The sequence below is a fragment of the Dendrobates tinctorius genome, unplaced genomic scaffold (assembly GCF_039654945.1).
Source record: "Dendrobates tinctorius isolate UK_male_01 unplaced genomic scaffold, ASM3965494v1 ptg000232l, whole genome shotgun sequence".
NCBI lineage: Eukaryota > Metazoa > Chordata > Amphibia > Anura > Dendrobatidae > Dendrobates > Dendrobates tinctorius.
This window is the reverse complement of record NW_027361899.1, coordinates 16021814-16044820: the sequence shown is the minus strand read 5'-3', so window position 1 is coordinate 16044820 and position 23007 is coordinate 16021814. Positions and strand designations below refer to the sequence as shown.

General features: G+C 44.8%; 1 protein-coding gene across 1 annotated transcript in view; it reads left to right on the top strand.

The window, feature by feature from the left end:
• Positions 1-23007, top strand: part of LOC141060084 (calpain-13-like) — a 173378-nt gene that overhangs the window by 5205 nt on the left and 145166 nt on the right. Inside the window, exon 2 of the mRNA XM_073556361.1 lies at positions 79-193. Within this exon, the coding sequence (XP_073412462.1) occupies positions 79-193 (115 nt within the window). The remainder of the gene's footprint in view (positions 1-78; positions 194-23007) is intronic.

The following is a 23007-nucleotide window of genomic DNA, read 5'->3' as shown; positions in this document are numbered from 1 at the left end:
ATTCCTTAGGGCAAAGCGGATCTGCTCCAATAAGGACTATTTTTATTTTAATGAACAAGCAGATGATTTATTTCACAGGTTCCAAGAAAGGGGATACTCACGTAGGTGTATTAAGAAAGGCCTACAAGCAGCTAAGAAAATTGATCGCAATGAGCTGTTGAAACCGCAATCTAAGTTAAATCAGGAATCTAAGGTAAGATTCATCACCATTTACAATACCAATTGGCATGGTATGCAGAATGTCCTGAAGAAATTTTGAATCCAAAGGGAGTTTGTAGCTATATTCCGCGCTGCCGCTTTAGACAAATTCCAGGAGAATGCTGTATGATTGCAGTGGTTTTATTCTACGCGTTCAGGGGTCTCATGCCCCCTTCATCAGGAAATACCACAAATACATACAGGTATCACAGACATAAATAGGTTTGAAAGGATGCTGGATTTCAAAAATGAAGGGGGCATGAGTCCCAGTGAGCGACGCTCTGCAAGGGAAAATTCTCACAAATTACTAATGCTTAATTCAAGAGATCTTTGGAGTCCAATGATTGAAATCTATAATTTGTTGCCAACTGACAATACATTCTTGTTGTATGTCATTATAAGGCGTGGAACCATGATAAAGGGTTTGTACCAAGGAAGAAACATATCATCTTCACAGCTTAGGTGATAAGTTTGCTGATGACCACTAGGACCACCACTGAACTGGGTTCTGCAGAGCCTCGCCTGATGGAAGTGGTGATTGAGCATGTCAACTCTCCATTTATTGTCTATAGAACTGCTTGAGATAGCTGAGGATGAGCATGTGCACCACCATTAAATTCATTGTCTTCAGGACTATCAGAGGTTGGCGAATATAAGCATGTTAACCACCGCTCCGTTACTTGTCTATAGGACTGCTGGAGATAGCGGAGTTCAGAGCTCGGCTATCCATAGTAGTACCCCTGATAATGAATGAAGAGGTGGTGCGCATGCTAAGCTGCCATTCCATGCATACAGAGCTCTGGAGACAACTATTCAACTCCTTAAAGCTTATCACTAGTGCACTATATATCTTTCCTAGACCATAAATAATATATCGCCAAGGCAAATTACACTATATTGAAAATGGATCTTAGATAAACATGTAAATCCGGATATTCCTGCTCTCGGTAGACTGTGATAAATGTGGATTTATTAAATAATCACTGTATCGCCTGAGGATATGTACACACTATACAGGTGCTAACACATATAGCAGTCTAACTTTCGAAAAAACGTTTTAGTGTAGGTGTTCATGAAGCAAAAATTATGGATGCAACTTAAAGAAGCCCTTCTCCTCTTCCCATCAAAACTTGTATCCTCTTAACATATTACAGTTGTCATGTCCGCCATGTTTGTCATGTCTGTTTTGTCTCAAGAACTCCTGGAGCGATGTGCATGCGCATATCTTGTCTGCTGTCCTGCATGTTCACTAGAGCAGTGTGCACACTCACCTCATGTCTGAGCTGCAGGATGCCTGCGTTTCTGTTCTGTCTTCTGTGATCTTCTCGTCATGTCTAGGATTCCTGATCATGTGTTCCTGCCTGGATCCTGCACTGTCTGGTTCTGCAATCATCTCGTCATGTCTGAAACGCTGATCATGTGACCTTTCCTAGGATCCTGCACTGTCTGGTTCGGCAATCATCTCATCATGTCTAGAACTCTGATCATGTGACATGTCTAGGTCTGTGTCGCCTGCCATGCCTCAGCCGGGTTCGCTGGAGTCTTGCCCGTCTGTCAGTGCCGCAGCCCGATCTGCTAGCCAGTGCCCCAGCCGTGCTCTCTGTGCTCCCTTGCACCTCACGCTGTTTCTGCACTGTGCTCTCTATAGCACGCGCAGGCCTCGCCTGCCCATGGCATACCTCCCCGTGCTTCTATAATAGTACGCGCAGGTTTGGCCATGTACCCTGTCGTGCCCTCTTGCACGCACAGGTCCTAACCTGGTCCTTGAACCCTGACCCTGGCGTGCCTCTCTGCACGCGCAGGACTCTGCCTCGCCTGTCCCTGGCGTGCCTCTCTGCACGCGCAGGACTCTGCCTCGCCTGTCCCTGGCGTGCCTCTCTGCACGCGCAGGACTCTGCCTCGCCTGTCCCTGGCGTGCCTCTCTGCACGCGCAGGACTCTGCCTCGCCTGTCCCTGGCGTGCCTCTCTGCACGCGCAGGACTCTGCCTCGCCTGTCCCTGGCGTGCCTCTCTGCACGCGCAGGACTCTGCCTCGCCTGTCCCTGGCGTGCCTCTCTGCACGCGCAGGACTCTGCCTAGTTACCTTGTGCCTTGGTGTGTCTCTACACACGCACCTTGCCCCTAGCTTAGAACCCTGGTGTGTCCCCTACACACGCACCTTGCCTTGCACCTAGCCTTGAACCCTGGCGTGTCCCCTCCACACGCACCTAGCCTTGAACCCTGGCGTGTCCCCTCCACACGCACCTAGCCTCGGACCTCGGCGTGTTCCCTAACACGCACCATGCCTGGATACCTGTCGTGCCTCCTTGCCTGAAACCTGGTTTGCCTGCCGGATGCCCGGAACCTGCCGATCGCTGCCAGAGATCATAAGCTGGATGACTGCGGCCTGACGTCCGGAGCTTATGTCCGCAGCCTGATGCCTTGATGATGTCGATCGTTGCCAGCAGTCCGGAGTCCGATGCCATCATGCCTTTACCTGTACCTAGGCGTGCCACCTGGCACGTACCATGTTATGGACCTTGGCGTGCCCACGCGCACACCTTGCACGTTTTGCTTGTTTACACTGTATGTGATCCTGAGTTATTCTAATGAAGTTACCTTGCACCTATGTCTTGTCTCGTCTTGCTTCCTGCTCGTCCTTGTTGTCAGACACTCAATAGTGTCTCCTTGAGCTGGCCGTCTCGTCCAGCTGCCGTGGTGGCTCACCCCCTTGGTCTTGCCCCTGACACTCCCTGTACAGGGGGTGGATTCTCACAAGGTAAGCTCGCCCTCGGTGGGTGGGTGCCACGGCCCAGAGGGTCCACTCTAAAAGGAAAATGGGCTCAGCAGTAGCTGAGTCTGTCACAACAGTCATCATATTATATAGCACTGTGTACTTACAATTGCTCAGTTTACCTTTCTACCTAATCCTTCTCTTTTCCGTTAGGTCTGTGACATCACGTGATTAATAACAGACTAGCTGAATCCTTCTAAGCTCTATGTAGAAACAGGAGGTTAATTTTTCCTCTATGACTCATCAGTCACTGCAAAAGTAAATGGCAGGAAGGAGCAGAAAGCAGCTGAGTCTGGAGTTGAAGAGGGGAATGATTTCTGCAGGGATAAGAGACTTCCTGTTTATACACAGATTAGAGATCAGAGAATAATTATCTGGTTAGAAAGGTAAAATGAGCAATTGTAAGTACAACTTCAATGGGGGGAAGGAGGAGTGCTTTTTTAAAGCGGTTCTCCACTATTCAGATACTATATTTCTACATGTAAAATAAAAACAGCCTGTAATGAACTCCAGTGCCGCTGTTGTTCCAGTGATGTTGGTGCCGGGTCTCCGGGGCTTGTATTATGATGTTTTGTGAAATAAGCCCTTCAACCAATCAGCAGCCTCTAAAGGGCCGCTCCACTCTCACTTCTTTTGGATGAAATTGACATCCAGAAGAAGTGAGAGAGCAGCAGCAGGTCTGACTTTTTTCTGATGTCAGTTTCTTCAAAAGGAAGTTAGAGTGAAGCGCACCATTAGTGACATTCCTGTACTGCAATGCAAAATCTGTAACAGCCCTGCACTTACTATAATGCCATTTATAATACTCAGGTCATCTTACGTTTCAGAAGGGCCCTTTGGTCAATTTAGACACCAAGGACCAGTATAGGCAGACAGACAGAAGAGGACCGTTGTGAAACAATGGTATGTGGACCCTTTGCGCTCCAATCATTCATAATAATGCACGTCGTTAAACACAGCGTTGGGGTTAGTAGGTGCCACCTTACCTCTTGAGTCCCAGTGTTGCCACACAGTTTGCACCAATGGTATATCCGCCCTTGAGAACTAGGTATGAATAATCCTATAGTTAAATCAGGAATTAGGAATCCAGTGATCGCTTAGGGGCAGCTAAAGCTCTAAAAGTAGGTTGATTATTTAATCTACAAGAGTGAGAAATAGATAAAATACTTCTATAAATGTCTGCTATAGACCAGAGTTTCGAGGTTTTGTGCATATGAGTAGTATATGTGAACGACACTGTCTATATACTGTACCATTACAGTCCATAAAACAAGTGTATACTACACAATGTATAACACACATATACTGTATGTCCTTCCTTACGTTTCCACTGTGTCGAATTGACCAGCTTTAATAGAAAAAAAAATTGTGAAATGCAAAATGTAAACAAACGGATTGTGTTCTCATCACAACACTCGGCGCAACAGTCAAGTCTCTTTATCTGAGCTAACTGCCTCATATTTGCCTACGAGGCCAAGGGCGGACATATCATTGGTGCAACCACAAGGACCCAAGAGCTAATGGTGCTACGCCCACTAGTGATGAGCGAGTATACTCGTTGCTCGGGTTTTCCCCAAGCATGCTCGGGTGTCCTCTGAGTATTTTGCCGCGCTCGGAGATTTATGCAGCTGCGTCGACACAAACTAAATCTCCGAGCACGCCAAATTATTAGAAAATGGAGGAAAGACAAGATGACTGTCAATCTTCTTCGGTCTGAGGCTCCATGCAAGATCTCGCCTCGTGGGGTAAAGATGATTCTTAGAAAGGTCAAGAATAAGCCCAGAACTACACAGGAGGACCTGGTTAATGACTTGAAGAGAGCTGGGCCACAGTGTCAAACATTTCTGTTAGTAACACACTATGCTGTCATGGATTAAAATCCGGCAGGACACACAAGGTTCCTCCTGCTCACACCAGCACATGTCCCGGCCCGTTTGAAGTTCACCAGTGACCATCCCTGTGATCCAGAAGAAATATGGGAGAAGGTCATGTGGTCAGATGGTACCAAAATAGAACTTCTTGGTATCAACTCCACTTGCCGTGTTCAGAGTAAGAAGAATGAGTAGAACCCCAAGAACATTGTCGCAACCGTGAAGTATGGTCGGAGGAAACATCATACTTTCTTGGGTGCTTTTCTGCAAAAGAGACAACACAACTGCGCAGTTTTGAAGGAAGGATGGATGGGGTCATGAATTGTGAGATTTTGACCAATAACCTCCTTCCCTCAGTAAACGCATTGAAGATGGGTCGTGGCTTGGTCTCCAACATGACAATGACACAAAACACACAGCCAGGGCAACTAAAGCTTGGCTCCGTAAGAAGCATTTCAGGGTCCTAGAGTGGCCTAGTCAGTCTCCAGACCTTAACAAAACAGAAAATCTTTGGAGGGAGTTGAAACTCAGTGTTGTGCAGTGACAGCCCCGAAGCCTGATAAAATTTGTATGGAGGAGGGGGCCAAAATCCCTGCTGCAGTGTGTGCAAACTTGATCAAGAACTACAGGAAACATCTGACCTCTATAATTTCAAACAAAGTTTTCTTTACCAAATATTAAGTTTTCTATTGTATCAAATACTTATTTCATGCAATAAAATGCAAATTAATTATGTTAAAATCATATATGATTTTCTGTATTTTTTTAATATTCTGTTTCTCACAGTTGAAGTGTACTGTGAGGTAGCGCTGTTATTCAAGGTTGGGGGACACTCGCTTGGCAGCCACACAATCAGATCCAGCTCGGGTTTTCATAAGCCATAACAGTCCATGAGGTTTATTTGCCATCATAAACCACAGCAGCAATATACAACAGCGCAGCTTCCATTATATAGCTTCACATGACAGCATAGCGTCCATTATACAGACTATTTAGCCCCAGGGTTATCTCACCCACGTCAGGGTTCCCATATGGCTGTTTCTCCAGGCTGCAGACATCCACTCACTCCTCAGGGACTCTCAGACACTGGCCGCCATTACCCACACAGCCGCTCCACAGGCTGTTAGTGAGGAGATCCTTCTCCTCACGGGACCTTCCAAACTGGACCAATCAGGTCCCAGCATTCACTCTTGTGACCTACCCTGGCTATGTTATGTGGTCCGTAGCCACGCCCCCTGGGTCACATGGCTATGACCTCATTTCAGGTCCTTCACCTACTCACACAGCCTTTTACTATAGGTGTTATCAGACACACCCCTGGGTGGGTTTGTGGGCAGCTAGAACCCACCCATCTCTCCAGCTGCCTGAAGGCTTCTCCCTAACACATAGGCACGACAGATCAGCTCTGCTGATCAGCACATAACCAAGCCTTCATCTCAAAGCCACCCACTTTGAGACACACCACGGCCACTCCGTATTCTGCCACTCATCCTCTCTCTTGGGACATCCACACAGCGCCCCCTAGTGGACACAGTGGTCATTACACCACTGTACCTACAATAAAAATTGCAGACCTCTCCATTCTTTGTAGGTGGGAAAACTTGCAAAACCGGCAATGTATCAAATACTTATTTTCCCCATTGTAGAGCCACGAGGAAAGAGAAGGAAGCACACATCTGTGCTGATACAATTAGACCAGTATAGAGATTGTATGGATGGCTGTGTGCTGGATCCAGTGATGTAGAAAGAAGCTTCTAGTTATGGTCAGTGGCGGATTATAATGAGGTCAATTTGGGCAGTTGCCCCGGGCCCAGTGGGGTTAAGGGGCCCACAGCCCAGGCCAGTAAATTGCCCCATTATAATCCGCCACCGCGCAGGGCCGGATTATAGGCAGGGCAGGCGGGGCTTCAGCCCCGGGGCCCCCACCACAAGAGCTTCTAAGGGGGCCCCCACCACATTCCTGCTGGCTGCTGTAATGGCACTCCATCTTCTCCCCACCTAAAAGTGAGTGACCGTGGGGGCGGCATTATGTGCTCTGCTACCAGCAGCATCTACAAGTAGCGTGAACGCTGGTGCTGCTGGTAGCGTGCAAAGGCTTGTGATGAGATCACAGGAGGGAAGGTGTCAGGACCCCCGATCATGTGACCCCTGTCTCCTCCCCTCCTGTGACCTCATCACAGGTCCTGTGCGCACAGAGCACTGAGAGCAGCCATGTATGTGGAGTGCGGCTCTGCGGGTGGAGGTCAGTGCTGGAGGCTCCATTATTCTCTATGTGGAGTGCGGGTGGAGGTCGGTGCTGGAGGCCCCATTATTCTCTATGTGGAGTGTGGCTCTGCGGGTGGAGGTCGGTGCTGGAGGCCCCATTATTCTCTATGTGGAGTGTGGCTCTGCAGGTGGAGGTCAGTGCTGGAGGCCCCATTATTCTCTATGTGGAGTGTGGCTCTGCGGGTGGAGGTCGGTGCTGGAGGCTCCATTATTCTCTATGTGGAGTGTGGCTCTGCGGGTGGAGGTCGGTGCTGGAGGCCCCATTATTCTCTATGTGGAGTGCGGCTCTGCGGGTGGAGGTCGGTGCTGGAGGCTCCATTATTCTCTATGTGGATTGGGGCTCTGCAGGTGGAGGTCGGTGCTGGAGGCTCCATTATTCTCTATGTGGAGTGCGGCTCTGCGGGTGGAGGTCGGTGCTGGAGGCCCCATTATTCTCTATGTGGAGTGGGGCTCTGCAGGTGGAGGTCGGTGCTGCAGGCTCCATTATTCTCTATGTGGAGTGCAGCTCTGCGGGTGGAGGTCGGTGCTGCAGGCTCCATTATTCTCTATGTGGAGTGGGGCTCTGCGGGTGGAGGTCGGTGCTGGAGGCTCCATTATTCTCTATGTGGAGTGCGGGTGGAGGTCGGTGCTGGAGGCTCCATTATTCTCTATGTGGAGTGCGGCTCTGCGGGTGGAGGTCGGTGCTGGAGGCTCCATTATTCTCTATGTGGAGTGGGGCTCTGCAGGTGGAGGTCGGTGCTGGAGGCTCCATTATTCTCTATGTGGAGTGCGGCTCTGCGGGTGGAGGTCGGTGCTGGAGGCCCCATTATTCTCTATGTGGAGTGGGGCTCTGCAGGTGGAGGTCGGTGCTGGAGGCCCCATTATTCTCTATGTGGAGTGCGGCTCTGCGGGTGGAGGTCGGTGCTGGAGGCCCCATTATTCTCTATGTAGAGTGTGGCTCTACGATTCGTGACCCCCGTCACGTGACGAGGGGGGCCCACAGAGTCTGGACTGCCCCGGGCCCTGGCTACCCTTAATCCACCCCTGGTTATGGTGCTTGGTTTTGCAAGCTAGAATAGAAAATCATGGTGCTTGCTTCCTCTCTCTGCCCTTTTCAATGCCCTTTGATTAATTCCTCACCTCATAACTATGGAGTTCATCTAGAAAAGTAAGTCTTGTATCGGTTATCAACACCCAACAGCAGTGAGGAAGGGATCAACCAATGTGAAGGCCCCCCATACACATTAGACTGTCAGCTGAACCTGACAATATCAACGGGATTGTCTGACAGTCTAATGTGTATGGAGGGCGCCGTCCGACTGATTGTCAGGAGAGATGTTGATCACACATGTCCAGTTCCGGACTGCTGATCACATTGTTATCCCTGAGATGAGTATGTTGGTGGCTTTCTCATAGAATAAACAGAACTGCTCCTGTGTTTGGTGGTATCGGCTGCGATGACTGTCAGCTGAATGATTGGCCGGAGCATTGTGTGGCCATCTAAAGTGTATGGCTGGCCTTTTAGGCTCTTTCTCCACTGACCCATAATGGGCCACCTCTTTTATAGCATGTAATTGACTAGAGCAAAGTATGGTGTACACGTTGACAGCATGCTGCATGTGCAGCTAATTCAGCTGCCTATGTTTAGCGTAGCATGGAGCGAGGCACTTGGGTCGCCCTCCCAGGGCTGTGGGGTACTCTGTACTTGGCCGGTCTCTCAGAGGGGAATGTCACAGCAGCGGGGACCCGGTCCGTGGCCCTAGGCGCCCATGTAAAAGGGGTAGAGTGGTGGAATAAAGTTTATGAGTGATTCGTGACGCCACCTGTAGTATTCGGCAATGAAGCTGTTAAGCCGACGCTGCAGACAGATCCTCTGGGACAGATGGTGTGGTGCAGCAATGATGGTGTAGCCCTCCACAGGCAGGGCTGTAGTCCCAGGGCTGTGTAGATCGGTGTTGGGGAAGAGGGTGCAGTGTCTGGCACAGAGATGTAGCAGTGCTGGAGAAGTTGCCGAAAGAAGGCAAGGACACAGCGGAATGTAGTTTCTTTACCTTTACTTTGTAAGTGCAGTCCAGGGTCCAGATTACAGATGGCACAGGAGCTGATTAGCCTGGAAGCAACTCAGGAATCTCTCTATGCAGATAGGTTGTGTAGTCTCCTTCCTAGCGCTTACTTGAGGTACATGCAGTACTGTGTTACACTGACGTACCTCCTTCTTCTTCCCTTTTGGATCTACCTCGTATGGCAGACAGCTGTAGCCTTCTATCTCCTTTGGCTCACACGTCGCTGTTGTGCCTCCGAGTCTTAGATGGGAATAGAGCATTTACAGCTTCCTATTCCTCTGGTTTCTGTTGCAGGACCATTAGTATCCATACAACCGTGGAGACCAGGCTCCAGATCATGCGCTCCAGCTGGGGACGAGCTCTCAACTCCGCTCAGTCCCCCAGCTTTTTTCTCCACGTCTACACACTTCGGCCTCCTCACACTAACTCCTCATTTCCCTTCCTGGCCCTCAGAGAGCACTCCTCCCCCAATTCTGGTTCAGAGCTCCCTCTGCTGGCCCGGAGTGGGAACTGTGTTGTATGTTATGGTTAACTGCTAGAGAAACCCTTCATTGCTTCCTAGCCTGACATCACCCTCCCTGGAAGAAGGCAATGCCACTGTGGCGACCATACTCCTGGGGGCGCCACACACTCATCTCCTTTTACGACCTGGTGCGACATGAAAGTGTGGGTTCCAGTTGGGTGTTTGTACTCGTGCTGTGTTTTTGGGTCCTTGCTGTGTTTGTGCGTCCTGGCTGGGTGTTTTTACTTACGCCCGTGCAGGCCATCTGTGAGCTGGCCAGGACCATAGGTTCCACAGTTCAATAAACGAGACTTCTGTTAAAAAATATAGTCTTTACTTTATAGTAAGGGTTATACACAGGGGATAGCGGGTACAAAGTCTTTTGATTATATTTTTAATTAACACAGTATCCACCCTCTGTAGTGTACTTCATTGCAAGTGAGGCATACTGTTCCGCCTTATTTCATCACAAACCAGGTTCTGTGCCACAGTCCTGATCAGAAAATCTCTCTACTCCCTCTGTGGTTCCACGTTCTCTATCTTACACTATTGGTGCATTGGATCTACTGCTCGGGACGCCTAGTAGTCCCACGAACTCAGTCCTGTTTAGACCCATTACCATCGGTGTTGCAAGCTTCGGCGGTTCGTGACTCAGTGTCCTCTCCAAGGACCCTTTTTCAGGAAGGCCACTATGTTTCAACAATCACTTTACTTCAGGATCTTGCTATCCCTTCTCCCTCAGTCTCCTCTTCTTGTGGATCGCCCTTCTGGCAGCACTGCTCACTTAGCACTCCAAACTCTAACTGCCTAATTATCAGGAAGTTCCCCACTATCTTCCTACATGGCCCCTCTCACTCTTCAGGGGTAGGAACGCTGCAGAACAGTCCACCACCCTTACATATGGGTCCATGGGCCTTAAGTAGCTTTTCTGGCAAAGCAAACGGAGGCGCACACAACTAATTAGAGGCACTATATTCATTAAGTGTAATATGCCTTTCATGAATTTTGGCACATCGCACTTCTGCGAGCCCTTCTTTCCGACTAGTGTGAACAATGCCAGTCTTAAAGGAAACTTGGCATGTCAAAAAATGCTGTTAACTTGCAAATGTGGGGTTAATCTGCAGGTTAATAGCATTCTGATGGTTTGGCTGCTGGCAGTAAATTAACTTTATTTCTTCCGGCTTGTAGTCATGGAGTCATGGCCGGCGCGGCTTCAGTCACTGCTTGGTACATAGTGAGCATCCAGCTATAACCATACCCCTGGTAGTGACTGACAGCCGACTCTTATGCTGATGCACTGCTGAGCTGTCAGTCAGTGCCGGGGATGTCGATACAGCTGGATGCTCACTGTAGTGATCATTTCATTTTGTACAGAATTAAGAAAACAAAAATAAAATGAATATTGAGCAGTATTTTCATTTTGGCATAACCTTGCACCACTCAAGATGAGGCCCATCGTCTCCTTGCTGTGACTTATGATGTCTCACAACTGGGAAAGAGCAAACCTAAACTGTAAAGTTCAGGGTTCTGTTACTGAGCCCAAAACAAAAACATGGAACTTTTACAAGATGTCCAGTTTACTGTTCGGGTCTGGATGCCGAATAAAGTTTGTTCAACAAGGTTTTAGGCTGTGGGCACTTCCTGAGCCATCACAGCTTTTGTGTGACCGCTATCTAAGGTGCATGGTTTTCCCCTCTGTTTTTTCCCAGACATTAGCTAAAAAACTGCTGACATTGGAGAATCAGGAGATAAACATCCAATGTCCCAAGGCAAAGAAGTCTAAAAACATCATGTGAAAGAAGGAAGGCAACCTTCTAACTTGAGCAAACAGGTCAGACAAGAACCATGGTTGACCTGTCAGTGATGAAGAGCAGACAGCGCAGCGATAGTTATATAGCATGGTTCTCTTGGTGTGCAGCCATAGTCCTGCATCTTTATACCCTGGTGACTGCCCAGGCACCTAGCACCAACCCAAATAGCTCAGATCTATAAATATTTCAAGGATAAATCAACTACTTCCAGAATATTGAAGGTATCACCGTCGGCATAGAAGGTTTTTTTTTTCAGTAATAGCATTATTTACTTTTCATCTTTAGGTAACTTCCCTGAAACTTGAATATCTCTTATTATCAATATTATTATTAATTACTGATCAGAGATCTGTCCATGTAAGGCTCAATACAGTGGGAAAAAAACACTGATTACATTATTCTGTCAACTCTTACTCCCCTATATCACCCATTGTTGCTTACATACCCTTTTTACTCCCCTAGACCACCAGTGTTGCTTACATCCCCTCTTTACTCCAATAGACCATCAATTATGCTTGCATCCCCCTTTACTCTCATAGACCCCCAGTGTTGCTTGCTTACATCCCCTCTTTATTCCACTAGATTACTAGTGTTGCTTACATCCCTTATTTATTCCACCAGACCACTGGTGTTGCTTACATCCCTCTTTACTCCCCTAGACCACAAGTGTTGCTTATTTCCCTTCTTTACTCCTCTTGACCATCGGTGATGCTTACATCTCCTTTTTACTCCCTTAGACCACAGGAGATGTTTAAATCCTTTCTTTTCTCCCCTAGACCACCAGTGTTGCTTATATCCTCTCTTTATTCCCCTAGACCACCAGTGAAGCTTACATCCTCTATTCCCCTAGACCACTGGTGCTGCTTGCATCCCCTCTTTACTCCCCTAGACCACCATTGTTGCTTATTTCCCCGCTTTTCTCCCCTAGACCACCAGTGTTGCTTACATCCCCTCTTTACTCCCCTAGACCACCATTGTTGCTTATTTCCCCGCTTTTCTCCCCTAGACCACCAGTGTTGCTTACATCCCCTCTTTACTCCCCTAGACCACCATTGTTGCTTATTTCCCCGCTTTACTCCCCTAGACCACTAGGGTTTCTTACATCTCCTCTTTACTTCCATGGACCACCGGTGATGCTTACATCCCCTCTTCACTTCCCTAAACCACAGGAAATGCTTACATTACCCTTTTACTCCCATAGTCATCTAGAATATTTACTTTATTCTTTTACTTTCCAAGACCACCAGGGTTTTATTACTGATCTTTTTGATACTCTAAAACATGGGTGGGGAACTTCAGGCTCCTGCCTGTTTACGGCCATTGATGACCTTTTACCCGACCTCCAGGTAGATTCCCGGGGGATTGCAGTGCTTGGGCCGGCAGCTGCATTTTGACGGCCGTCTACCATTTAATTTCTTGCTCTGTGAGCATGAACACAGAGGCGCGTGCAATGAAAAATTATGTCCTGACACCAGTGCCAGTGTCAGGACGTACTTTGTGTGCTGAGTTAGCATGCGATTTGTCCGGCCCCCGAAGGGTGGTATAAACATCCGAATAGCCCTTAGAGGGAAAAACATTTCCAACCCCTGCTCTAGAAAGTTGGCATTGACAACTTCAATTGTCAGAATACGAGACAAATTAACATTAACCCTTTAACAACCTTACATGACTAGAAATGTTGGAATAAACCATTTTACCAGCTTATACAATGCTAATCCCGTAATCCAGGACGCATGCACCGCCAGCTGAATCCCCACCTAGCTGTGCCTCTGGATCCATGACTTTTAAAGGGTAAGGGATGGTGGCGACTAGTGGACAGATTGGAGGGTGAAGGGGCATTTTATATTTGTAAGGCTGCCACAATATTCCCATATAAACAGTACTCTCGTTACCAATTACTAGTCTAATGATAACAAATTAAAAACTTTTACACCATCTGAAATTGGTCCTTTATAAAGGTAAGAAAGCAAGTAGGATGAGTCCTGTGTGATCTGGTGAATACTCAGGTGACACTTCCAGGTAGCGTGACGTATTCCTCTATGGTGAGGTGCTGAGGGGGCGAAACTCTACTCCTTTTCTTCATAATAGCCTTAAACTAGAAGTAGAGCTCTCAGCGCTCAGGGAGACACATCCACACTCACCTGGCTGCAAAGAAAGCTCAATACACGTCAGTTCGGCAAACAAACAATACAATACAAGACTGAGGATAGAAGGAGGAACAATACCGAACAAATATAATATTACACTCTGAAGTAAAAGTGCAAGAAACCAACAAACTTGGATTCTAACTTGATGGTTCCTTGAAGATCCTTAAGGTAAATAACTTTTCCATAGAGACCACGAGTCTTGTGCGAGATGTCTCATCACCGCTCTTTCCTTAGACACTTTTTTTAGTTGTGGAACTAACAGTTCCAGAATTACTTTTCAATCAGTGGTTTTTGAAGGTGAATTTGTTACCGTATTTCTGTTGTCACCATTATTAATTCATAGTACCCAGGGGCATATAAACTGAAATTGAATATTTGGGCACGGACATTAAAAGGGCAGCTAACGTTTGCACCTGGGGCAGGGATGCTGACAGGCGATACATGGTAGGGAACAAAAATCGGGGCACTTGTGGCAAGAACTTTGTGGGGAGGTCATCTAAACTGGACACCTAGTGTACAACAAACACTAAACTTGGCACCTGGAGCAGACGTGAAGATGGTCACCTGTGTACAGCACTAATCGTCGCACCTACAGCAACATTGTACGTGTGCACTTGGAGAAAGTACACTAGACTGGGCACCTAGGGGAAAAAAATTATCTGGACATGTATGGCAGGGACTTAACTGTATACCTAGGGCAAATACTAAAATGGTCTCTGTAGAAGTCATAGCTTTTTTTGGGCAAGAGCCTTGAAAGGACAGGAAAATTAAAGGACACAACTGGTAGTGGCATTACACTGGGCATCTACGATGCTGAAAGTTAGTACCTAGTGCAGATACTAATCTGTGCACTTGAGAAAAGGACACGAACAGAGAATATCTAGGATCAGGATGTTTAAAGTGGGATCTGAGGAGGTACTAAAAGGGGCATGTGTGGCTGACAGAGTGCAGGTGTATGTTCAATTGTCACCGACATGTCTCTGGTTTATAGGGAGGGAGGATTTACAGGACGTATTCTGAACTAATAATCTGCCTTGATTTATAGAATACAGTAGTCCCTCTATATATCGTGGTTCACTGTATCGCGGGATTATATTTCATTATTTATTGCGGATTTTTCGCTATATCGTGAAATTTTGCGGTACTGTACATGGCACAAGATTGGCTGACTGATGGAAGTCGACCAACCAGAGTACTGTCTTGTGTATTCTGGGTGCTGATTGGCTCAGTAATCGTAGCATCAGTGGGCCTGCTATCCCGCATCGTGCGCACCTCCGATCGCTGTGCGTAGTGAGTATCCATATCAAATGTTACAGTACGGTACTGTGTACGTATGTTGTTAAAGTTACGTAGGCTTAAGAGTGTAGAATATGTTTAAGAACATAAGTCGGGTTTATAAAAGTGTTGGAAAGTTTAATAAGTGACTGGGAACAATTTCTAAGTGTGTGGGAAGAAGTTTTAAAACCTTTAAATATATATAAATACTAAAATAAATGTAAGGTTCCTACTTTGCGGATTTTCAAACATTGTAATACCCGCGATAAGTGAGGGATCGCTGCAACGCATAAAGAGAAAATCCGTCTGGTGCTGATTTTTTGTATTCGTATTATTTCCATATTGTCAGACTTTTATCATGGATTTGTCCCATTGTAATGAATTGTGATGAATTTGTGGCTGAAAAAGTCTGCTACATCTGGCCTCCTCCTAAAAGTGACATGATATTTTGTGCATGTGTATTTAGCTGTGAGTGAGCCTTTTCGGCTTTGTAGGTTGTGTGCTGACTCCAGTATACACTATATGTTGTTTACCTAACAGTGTACACACCACACCGATAACTTTCTATGTGCTTTGTCGCTCTATGTTCAGGAATGTAACGTGGAGCTCAAATTACAAAGAAAGGGAGAAGCAGAATGATTTGTACTTTTACACTAAAATATGTAACTTTACAAACAGGAAAGATATATATCTTTGTACCGTGTTAGCCAGTAGATAATAGAATATTCAGAATTGAGAAGCCTATAACCTGCAGTAACCACCGATCGACCAAACCGCTGCACGACCAGCTCTACCCTCGCCTACTGTATTATCACCCATCCCTTGAAGATTGTGAGCCCTCGCGGGCAGGGTCCTCTCTCCTCCTGTACCAGTTATGACTTGTATTGTTTAAGATTATTGTACTTGTTTTTATGTATACCCCTCCTTACATGTAAAGCGCCATGGAATAAATGGCGCTATAACAATAAATAATAATAATAATAATAATAATTGAGAGTCCTCAGTGGTTGATACCTTTTAAAGGCTAACTTAAAAGATGGTAACACATTGCAAGCTTTCGAGACTACTCAGGTCTCTTCATCAGGCTAGACTAATACAAAATCTGAAGAGTCACATATTTATGCACAACACAGCACAGAAAAAATGCAATACATAAGACAAGTGATGTGAAGCAGAATTGTCATTATGGGGGAGTGATAGACAGTTATGGCCATAAATATTGGACCAGTTCATAAATAAGGAGTGAAAGTTTTATTGTCCTCTGATTGGGGTCTGGTTCTGTTTTGTGATGCCCCCACAAGGTCTTGGGAGCAAATTCCTTAATTGATGTAAAAAGACATAAATCCATGGGAAACATTAATTCCTGCACTGAGAGTGTCAAAGGTCATCATGAGTTTGTTCTCACAGACTTTTCTGTCTCTCTGAGATGTGAAGTTACCTTTCAATACCAGTAATTTCATATCCATGGTGTTGTGATCAGGCATACAAAAATGTTTTGCCACAGGTAGATCCATTCTTTTTTCTTTTATGCTATGTGCACACGTATGCAGATAATTTCTGCATAAAAACAGGACTCCTTCCCAGAAAATGCGTGTTTTTTCCATGCGTTTTCTGCACGGTTTTTGAGCAAAAAACGCGAGTTTTTTATGCGTTTTTTTTTCGCGTATCCCCAGACACATAGAAAATAGCCAGACATGCAGAATTTACCGCGAAATTAATGAGTATGCTGCGTTTTTTTTACAGCGAAGCTTTTTTTTTTTGCGGAAAAAACGCATCAATATGCACAAAAAGTCAAAAAGTGCAAAATGCATTAAAATGAATGGGAAGCTTCTTTTAAGTGTTTTTTGAGTGGATTTTTTGGTAAATCCGCAAAAAAACATAAAAAAACCGCAACATGTGAACACAGCCTTATTGTGTGGCGATGAGAATTCATCCTTGTTCTCAGTTTTTGCCCGGGAGTACAAACTCATGCAACCTTTGACACTCTCAGTGCAGGAATGAATGTGTCGCATGGATTTATGTCTTTTTACATCAATTAAGGAATTTGCTCCAAAGACCTTGTGGGGGCATCACAACACATTACCAGACCCCAATCAGAGGACAATAAAACTTTCACTCCTTATCTATGAACTGGTCCAATATTTATGGCCATAACTGTCTAATACTCCCCCATAATGATAATTCCGCTTCACATCACTTGTCTTATCTATTGCATTTTTTCTGTGCTGTGTTGTGCATAAATATGTGATTCTTCAGATTTTGTATTAGTCAATGCCTGATGAAGAGACTTGAGTAGTCTCGAAAGCTTGCAATGTGTTACCATCTTTTCAGTTAGCCTTTAAAAGGTATCAACTACTGAGGACTCTCAATTCTGAATATTCTTCTAACTTTACAAAGTAATTATGAAACAGAAATGTGTCAGATAATCAAAAATTTCCGGACTAATGAGCATTACAAATTTACTGTAATTTAGCATTGCTGCTGAGAAGTGTAGAGAAGAGATGCGTCGGAGGTCCTTCTTATAGGTTTGATTATATAATAATAATAACAATAATAATAAAAAATACAGACAAGTGTTATGTAGGACAGTCTATGATTCCTTAATGGTAACCATAAATCCTTCTGCAGGAAAATATACATACACACAAAGCCACAAACCATATACATTTCCTTCAGTATATGAAAATATATATTACCAGCTCATGACTGTCCATTTCTACCTGTTCCTGACCAGGGCCATCTTCATGTTTTGCCGTACATTCGCTTTTAAGGCTATGTGCCCATGTTGCAGAAATGCTTCGGAATTGACCGCAGCATTTCCGCAACTCCCCGCCATGGGTAAAACGCATGCGGAATTCGCATGCGTTTTCCCAGAAAACACAAGCGTTTTACAAGCGTTTTTAGCTTGCAGAATGCTAGCGCTTTTCCAAGCGATTTGAAGCATCGCTTGGAAAAGTGCTTGACAGGATGTGTGACCAACTTTTTACTATTGATGCTGCCTATGCAGCATCAATAGTAAAAGATAGAATGTTAAAAATAATTTTAAAAAAATAAAAAAATAGGGCTATACTTACCCTCTGTCGGCCCCCGGAGTCCTCCCGACCCTCAGCGGCGCTGCCAGCAAGTTCTGTTCTCAGGGATGCATTGCGAGAATGACCTCTGATGACAGTGGTCACGCGACCGTGACGTCATCAGAGGTCATTTGCGCAGTGCATCCCTGGGAACGGAACTTGCTGGCAGCGCCGCTGGGGGCCAGGAGGACTGCGGGGGGCCGACAGAGGGTAAGTATATCTCTATTTTTTATTTTAATTCTACTTTTTACAGGAATATGATACCCAGGGCATGGAGGAGAGTCTCCTCTCCTCCAGACCCTGGGTACCATCCGCACATGAAACGCTCACTTTTCGCATGGTGGGCATAGCCACATGCGTAAAGTGAGCTTTTCAATGCAATCCTATGGCGGCAGAATTGCCGCGATTCCGCAAAATTAATGGACATGATGCAGATTTTTCCGCAATGCCATATCGGCAGCGTAAAAATTCGCAGCATGGGCACAGCAATTCTGGATTGCAATGAAAATCAATGTGATGCGTTTTGTTAGCGTTTTTTAAGCGTTTCTGCAGCGGCAAAAACGCGGCGGAAAAGCTTAACAAAACGCAATGTGGGCACACCGCCTAACAGTTCTAAATAAATTTCTAATTTGGATATAATTTTGTGATACATGTGACCAAATGTTTAAGTCATTGCTATATTCTTTTTTAGCTAACATCAGGGGAAAGTATAAAGAACAATAGGAATGCTTTCACCTTTCTGTATAAATTAGTTTGATTCCAAGTCCGCACAATTGAAGATAGTGTCACTTTAAACACGACCCAGGCATTCACATTAATCGCAAAAAAACATGAAAACCTTGACAATACTTTGCAAATGCAAAACACCTGCAAGGATACAAAAGATAGAGGATTAGGAGGCGTTTTTCTGGGAACTCACCCTGTGCTCTATGTTGTTTTTCGCTTTTACCCTCTGGCATGTCTTACTAGACTGGGTGTGTCTACTATTATTACAGTATTCATACCAGCTCCTTCCTTCAGCAGATATTATATTTCAATTTCTAAGTTGAGGTCAGAGAAAAATATTTCCTGTAAATTTGCAACACTGTAAGGGTTCTGCATTGTGCTGAACAAGTCACCAGGAAATGGCGACAGCAGACATAAGCGGGAAAACAAAATCGTACACAACAAAAGGGGATTCTCCCTATCATACATTACACTTATCACAGTCGCCCCCAGATTGCCTGATAGATGCTACACAGTTCTTGCTAGAAATGTTCCTTAAAGTGTCAGCCAGCCAGAAGTGTTTTTGGTGTGTGTGTGTGCCTATGTAGTTCATTGCATAGATGCCCCCAGAATGCCTGCCTGTGATAGCATTCCTGAAAATAGCCGTCCCATGCTAAACTAAAACGCCGTCCCATGCCCAACTAAAAAGCCGCCCCATGCCCAACTAAAAGCCGTCCCACGCCCAACTAAAAGCCGTCCCATGCCCAACTAAAAAGCCGTCCCATGCCCAACTAAAAAGCCGTCCCATGCCCAACTAAAAAGCCGTCCCATGCACAACTAAAAAGCCGTTCCATGCCCAACTAAAAGCCGTTCCATGCCCAACTAAAAAGCCGTTCCATGCCCAACTAAAAAGCTGTTCTATGCCCAACTAAAAAGCCGTCCTATGCCCAACTAAAAAGCCGTCCCATGCCCAACTAAAAACCCGTCCCATGCCCAACTAAAAAGCCGTCCCATGCCCAACTAAAAAGCCGTCCCATGCCCAGCTAAAAAGCCGTCCCATGCCCAGCTAAAAAGCCATCCCATGCCCAACTAAAAAGCCGTCCCATGCCCAACTAAAAACCCGTCCCATGCCCAACTAAAAAGCCGTCCTATGCCCAACTAAAAAGTCGTCCCATGCCCAACTAAAAAGCCGTCCCATGCCCAACTAAAAAGCCGTTCCATGCCCAACTAAAAGCCGTTCCATGCCCAACTAAAAAGCCGTTCTATGCCCAACTAAAAAGCCATCCCATGCCCAACTTTTACTTTGTACTTTGTTGTTTTGAGATATAATTACAACAGGACTAGTTAGATAAATTAAGGAAAATCACGAAGTGCAATAATAACATTTCTAAATGTAAAGACCTAAACAAGTAGATCCAGAGGGTTCATGTATCATTTACGTGTATACTATACAGTATATTCCCGTGTATTAAATGCATCAAAAATATGTCCTAAAAAAGATAGAAAGTCATCAAATTGCATTCATATTTTAATACTTCCCACCACCCACAAAAAAAAGTAGAGAAACAAATATATTTCAATGGGCAGAGACAAAAACATGAAAGAGGTAAAAATGAATTGAAACAGCCGTTGTTACATCAGAGGGATAATGCACTTAATAAAGTCCACTTATAAGGCTGTGATCACACCTGCTTTTGGTAATTCCATTCGTAGCTTTGCTGTTTTAGGGTCAGATAGATGGAATTCATGCCCAAAAATGTATCACTTGTGTAAGTTATGCAAATAGGAGTAGAGGGGACCCATGAGTTATTAAGAGGCAATCTGGGTTCTCTTATGTGTATGTTGTTCTGTTCCTAAAAAGGAACAAACAACTGCCAAAAGCAGATGCAAATCCTTCCTAAGGCAGGAGTCACACTAGCGTTTACAAATTTGGTCGGATGTTGATTTACAAAAGTAGGACGAGTATCAGGAGAGTACGATGTGATTTTTCTTAGTATGCGTATGACATCCATATGCAATGCGTTTTTAATATCAGCTTTTACTTATGCATAGTCTGTGTGCCGTGCTATATTTTTCTCGCACCCTTTGACTTGCACTGGTGATCCGAAATTCGCATCCACTCGCGGCATACTGAGATGATCTGCTCATTATATTCCCATATCCCCTCTGGAGGGCTGCAGCCTGCAGGGGTAGATACTTTGGCTTCATTTGTTGCCTTTGCTAAAAAATGCTTCCACTTGCTGCTAACTCATTTTTTATTGACTTTAATAGTAAAAAAGATAAAATAAATAATACAAATAATTAAAGGCGAAGTGAGCCTCCTCCAGGTCCCCAGGTAACTTTAGAATAATGTTGGCCAGTTGAAGGACGCTTTTCACATTAGGTTGCTGTAAAACAAGAAGTAATCATGAATTGATGGCGCTCTTAAACCGAAGGGGTTCAATAAAGAAAGTCAAAGGAGATGGGCAGATATTAGAAGCTTCATCCAAGGGTCGATTGGTTAGAGGCTTATTATTTTTTTATTTTAATGAAATTCCCCATTAGAGCTTGGCTTGTTCAGATTTCCTGTCTTTCTGAAGTGTCTTATTCAGCAGTTTTGGATCTTAATTACAAGAAGATCAATCAATTGTATAGGATTTATAGAAACGCTTCATTTACAAAACACAGAAATCATTAAGTGCAATACTTTCTACTTGTGCTTTTAATCTCATTGAGCGGCCCGGCTCCTAAATCCTTCCCTAATGATCCGCACCGGAAGCCAAACAAACTTTTCAGCCATTGATTTGTGCGACCGCAGAGTAGATGGATTTCAGTGTTCTCTATAATACAATTACACCTCCAGGAGCCGCGGCCCCATCAGACGCCTCTGAGCTCTGACGGATTTAATCTCATTTAATTTCATTAGAAATAATTTGTTCAGGAGGAAAAGTGGAAAGATTTATAGATATTAGAGAATGATGTAAGGTCAACGATCCCAGCAACACCGGCACCATCAGGAGTCTCCAGAGGCCAAGAGAGAGAGCAAGAGGTTGGAAGCAAGTGCAAATCTATCTATATGTCATTTATCAATTATCTATATGTCATCTATCTATATATCATCTATCTATTTAACTATTATCTATCTATATATCTATTATCCATCTATCTATTATCTATCTATATATCATCTGTTATCTATTATCTATCTATCATCTATTATCTATCTATCTAGTATCTATCTATTATCTATTTTTCTATCTATCCATTTATCATCTATTATATATCTATTTAACTATTACCTATCTATCTATTATCTATCATCTATTATCTATCTATCTATCTAGTATCTATCTATTATCTATTTATCCATTTATCATCTATTATATATCTATTACCTATCTATCTATTATCTATCATCTATTATCTATCTATCTAGTATCTATCTATTATCTATTTATCCATTTATCATCTATTATATATCTATTACCTATCTATCTATTATCTATCATCTATTATCTATCTATTATCTAATTATCTATTAATCTAGTATCTACTGTATCTATTATATATCTATCCAGCCTTCTGTAGTGACTGACAGGTCACTTTTTTCTGATCCTTGCTCCCCGCCTGAGATGTTTTGATTAGCCAGTTTGTAGTGCTGCTTTTCCCCTGCAGCGAGCACAGTTTCATCCTCTACATGTAGCCTGGAAGATGATCAGAAGATGTTGAATTGGCTGCATTACAGAGATCCCATAAGTACTATAGGATATGGTCCTCTAACTAGAGCATTAGAAAATGGGGATGTCTTCTTTGAAGTTGCTCTGTCAGCACAGAATGACCTTGCAAACCAAGCTCAGGCACTCGGTGCATCATGGCGGTGCCAAATATTTACATACACCTTTCCATCTGCTTGTTTTCCCTCTATCTCTGCCCCTCTCTGGCTCTATGAAGTCGGAGCTGTCAGTCAAATAAGGGCAGTGGGGAGAGTTAGAGATTGAGGGAAAATAAGCAGGTGGGAAAGGGGCATTTAAGGCTATGTGCACAACTTGCGGATTCTGCTGTGTTTCTGCAGCGGTTTTGGCCCTGCGGAAACGCAGCAGTTCCACAGACAAGGTACAGTACCATGTTATCCTATGGCATTTCAAAACCGCTGTGCTCACGATGCGTTTTTTTCCGCGCGGTTTTGCTGCGGTTTACAAACCGCAGCATGTCCATTGTTTGGGCGGATTCCGCAGCGGTTTCACACCTTTAACATAGTAGAGGTGTGAAACCACAGGGCAAAACCGCAGGCTAATCTGCAGGAAAACCGCAGGTTCACTTTATCTGCGGTTTTACCTGCGGATCCGCGCGGAAAAACCCGCAGGTGAAT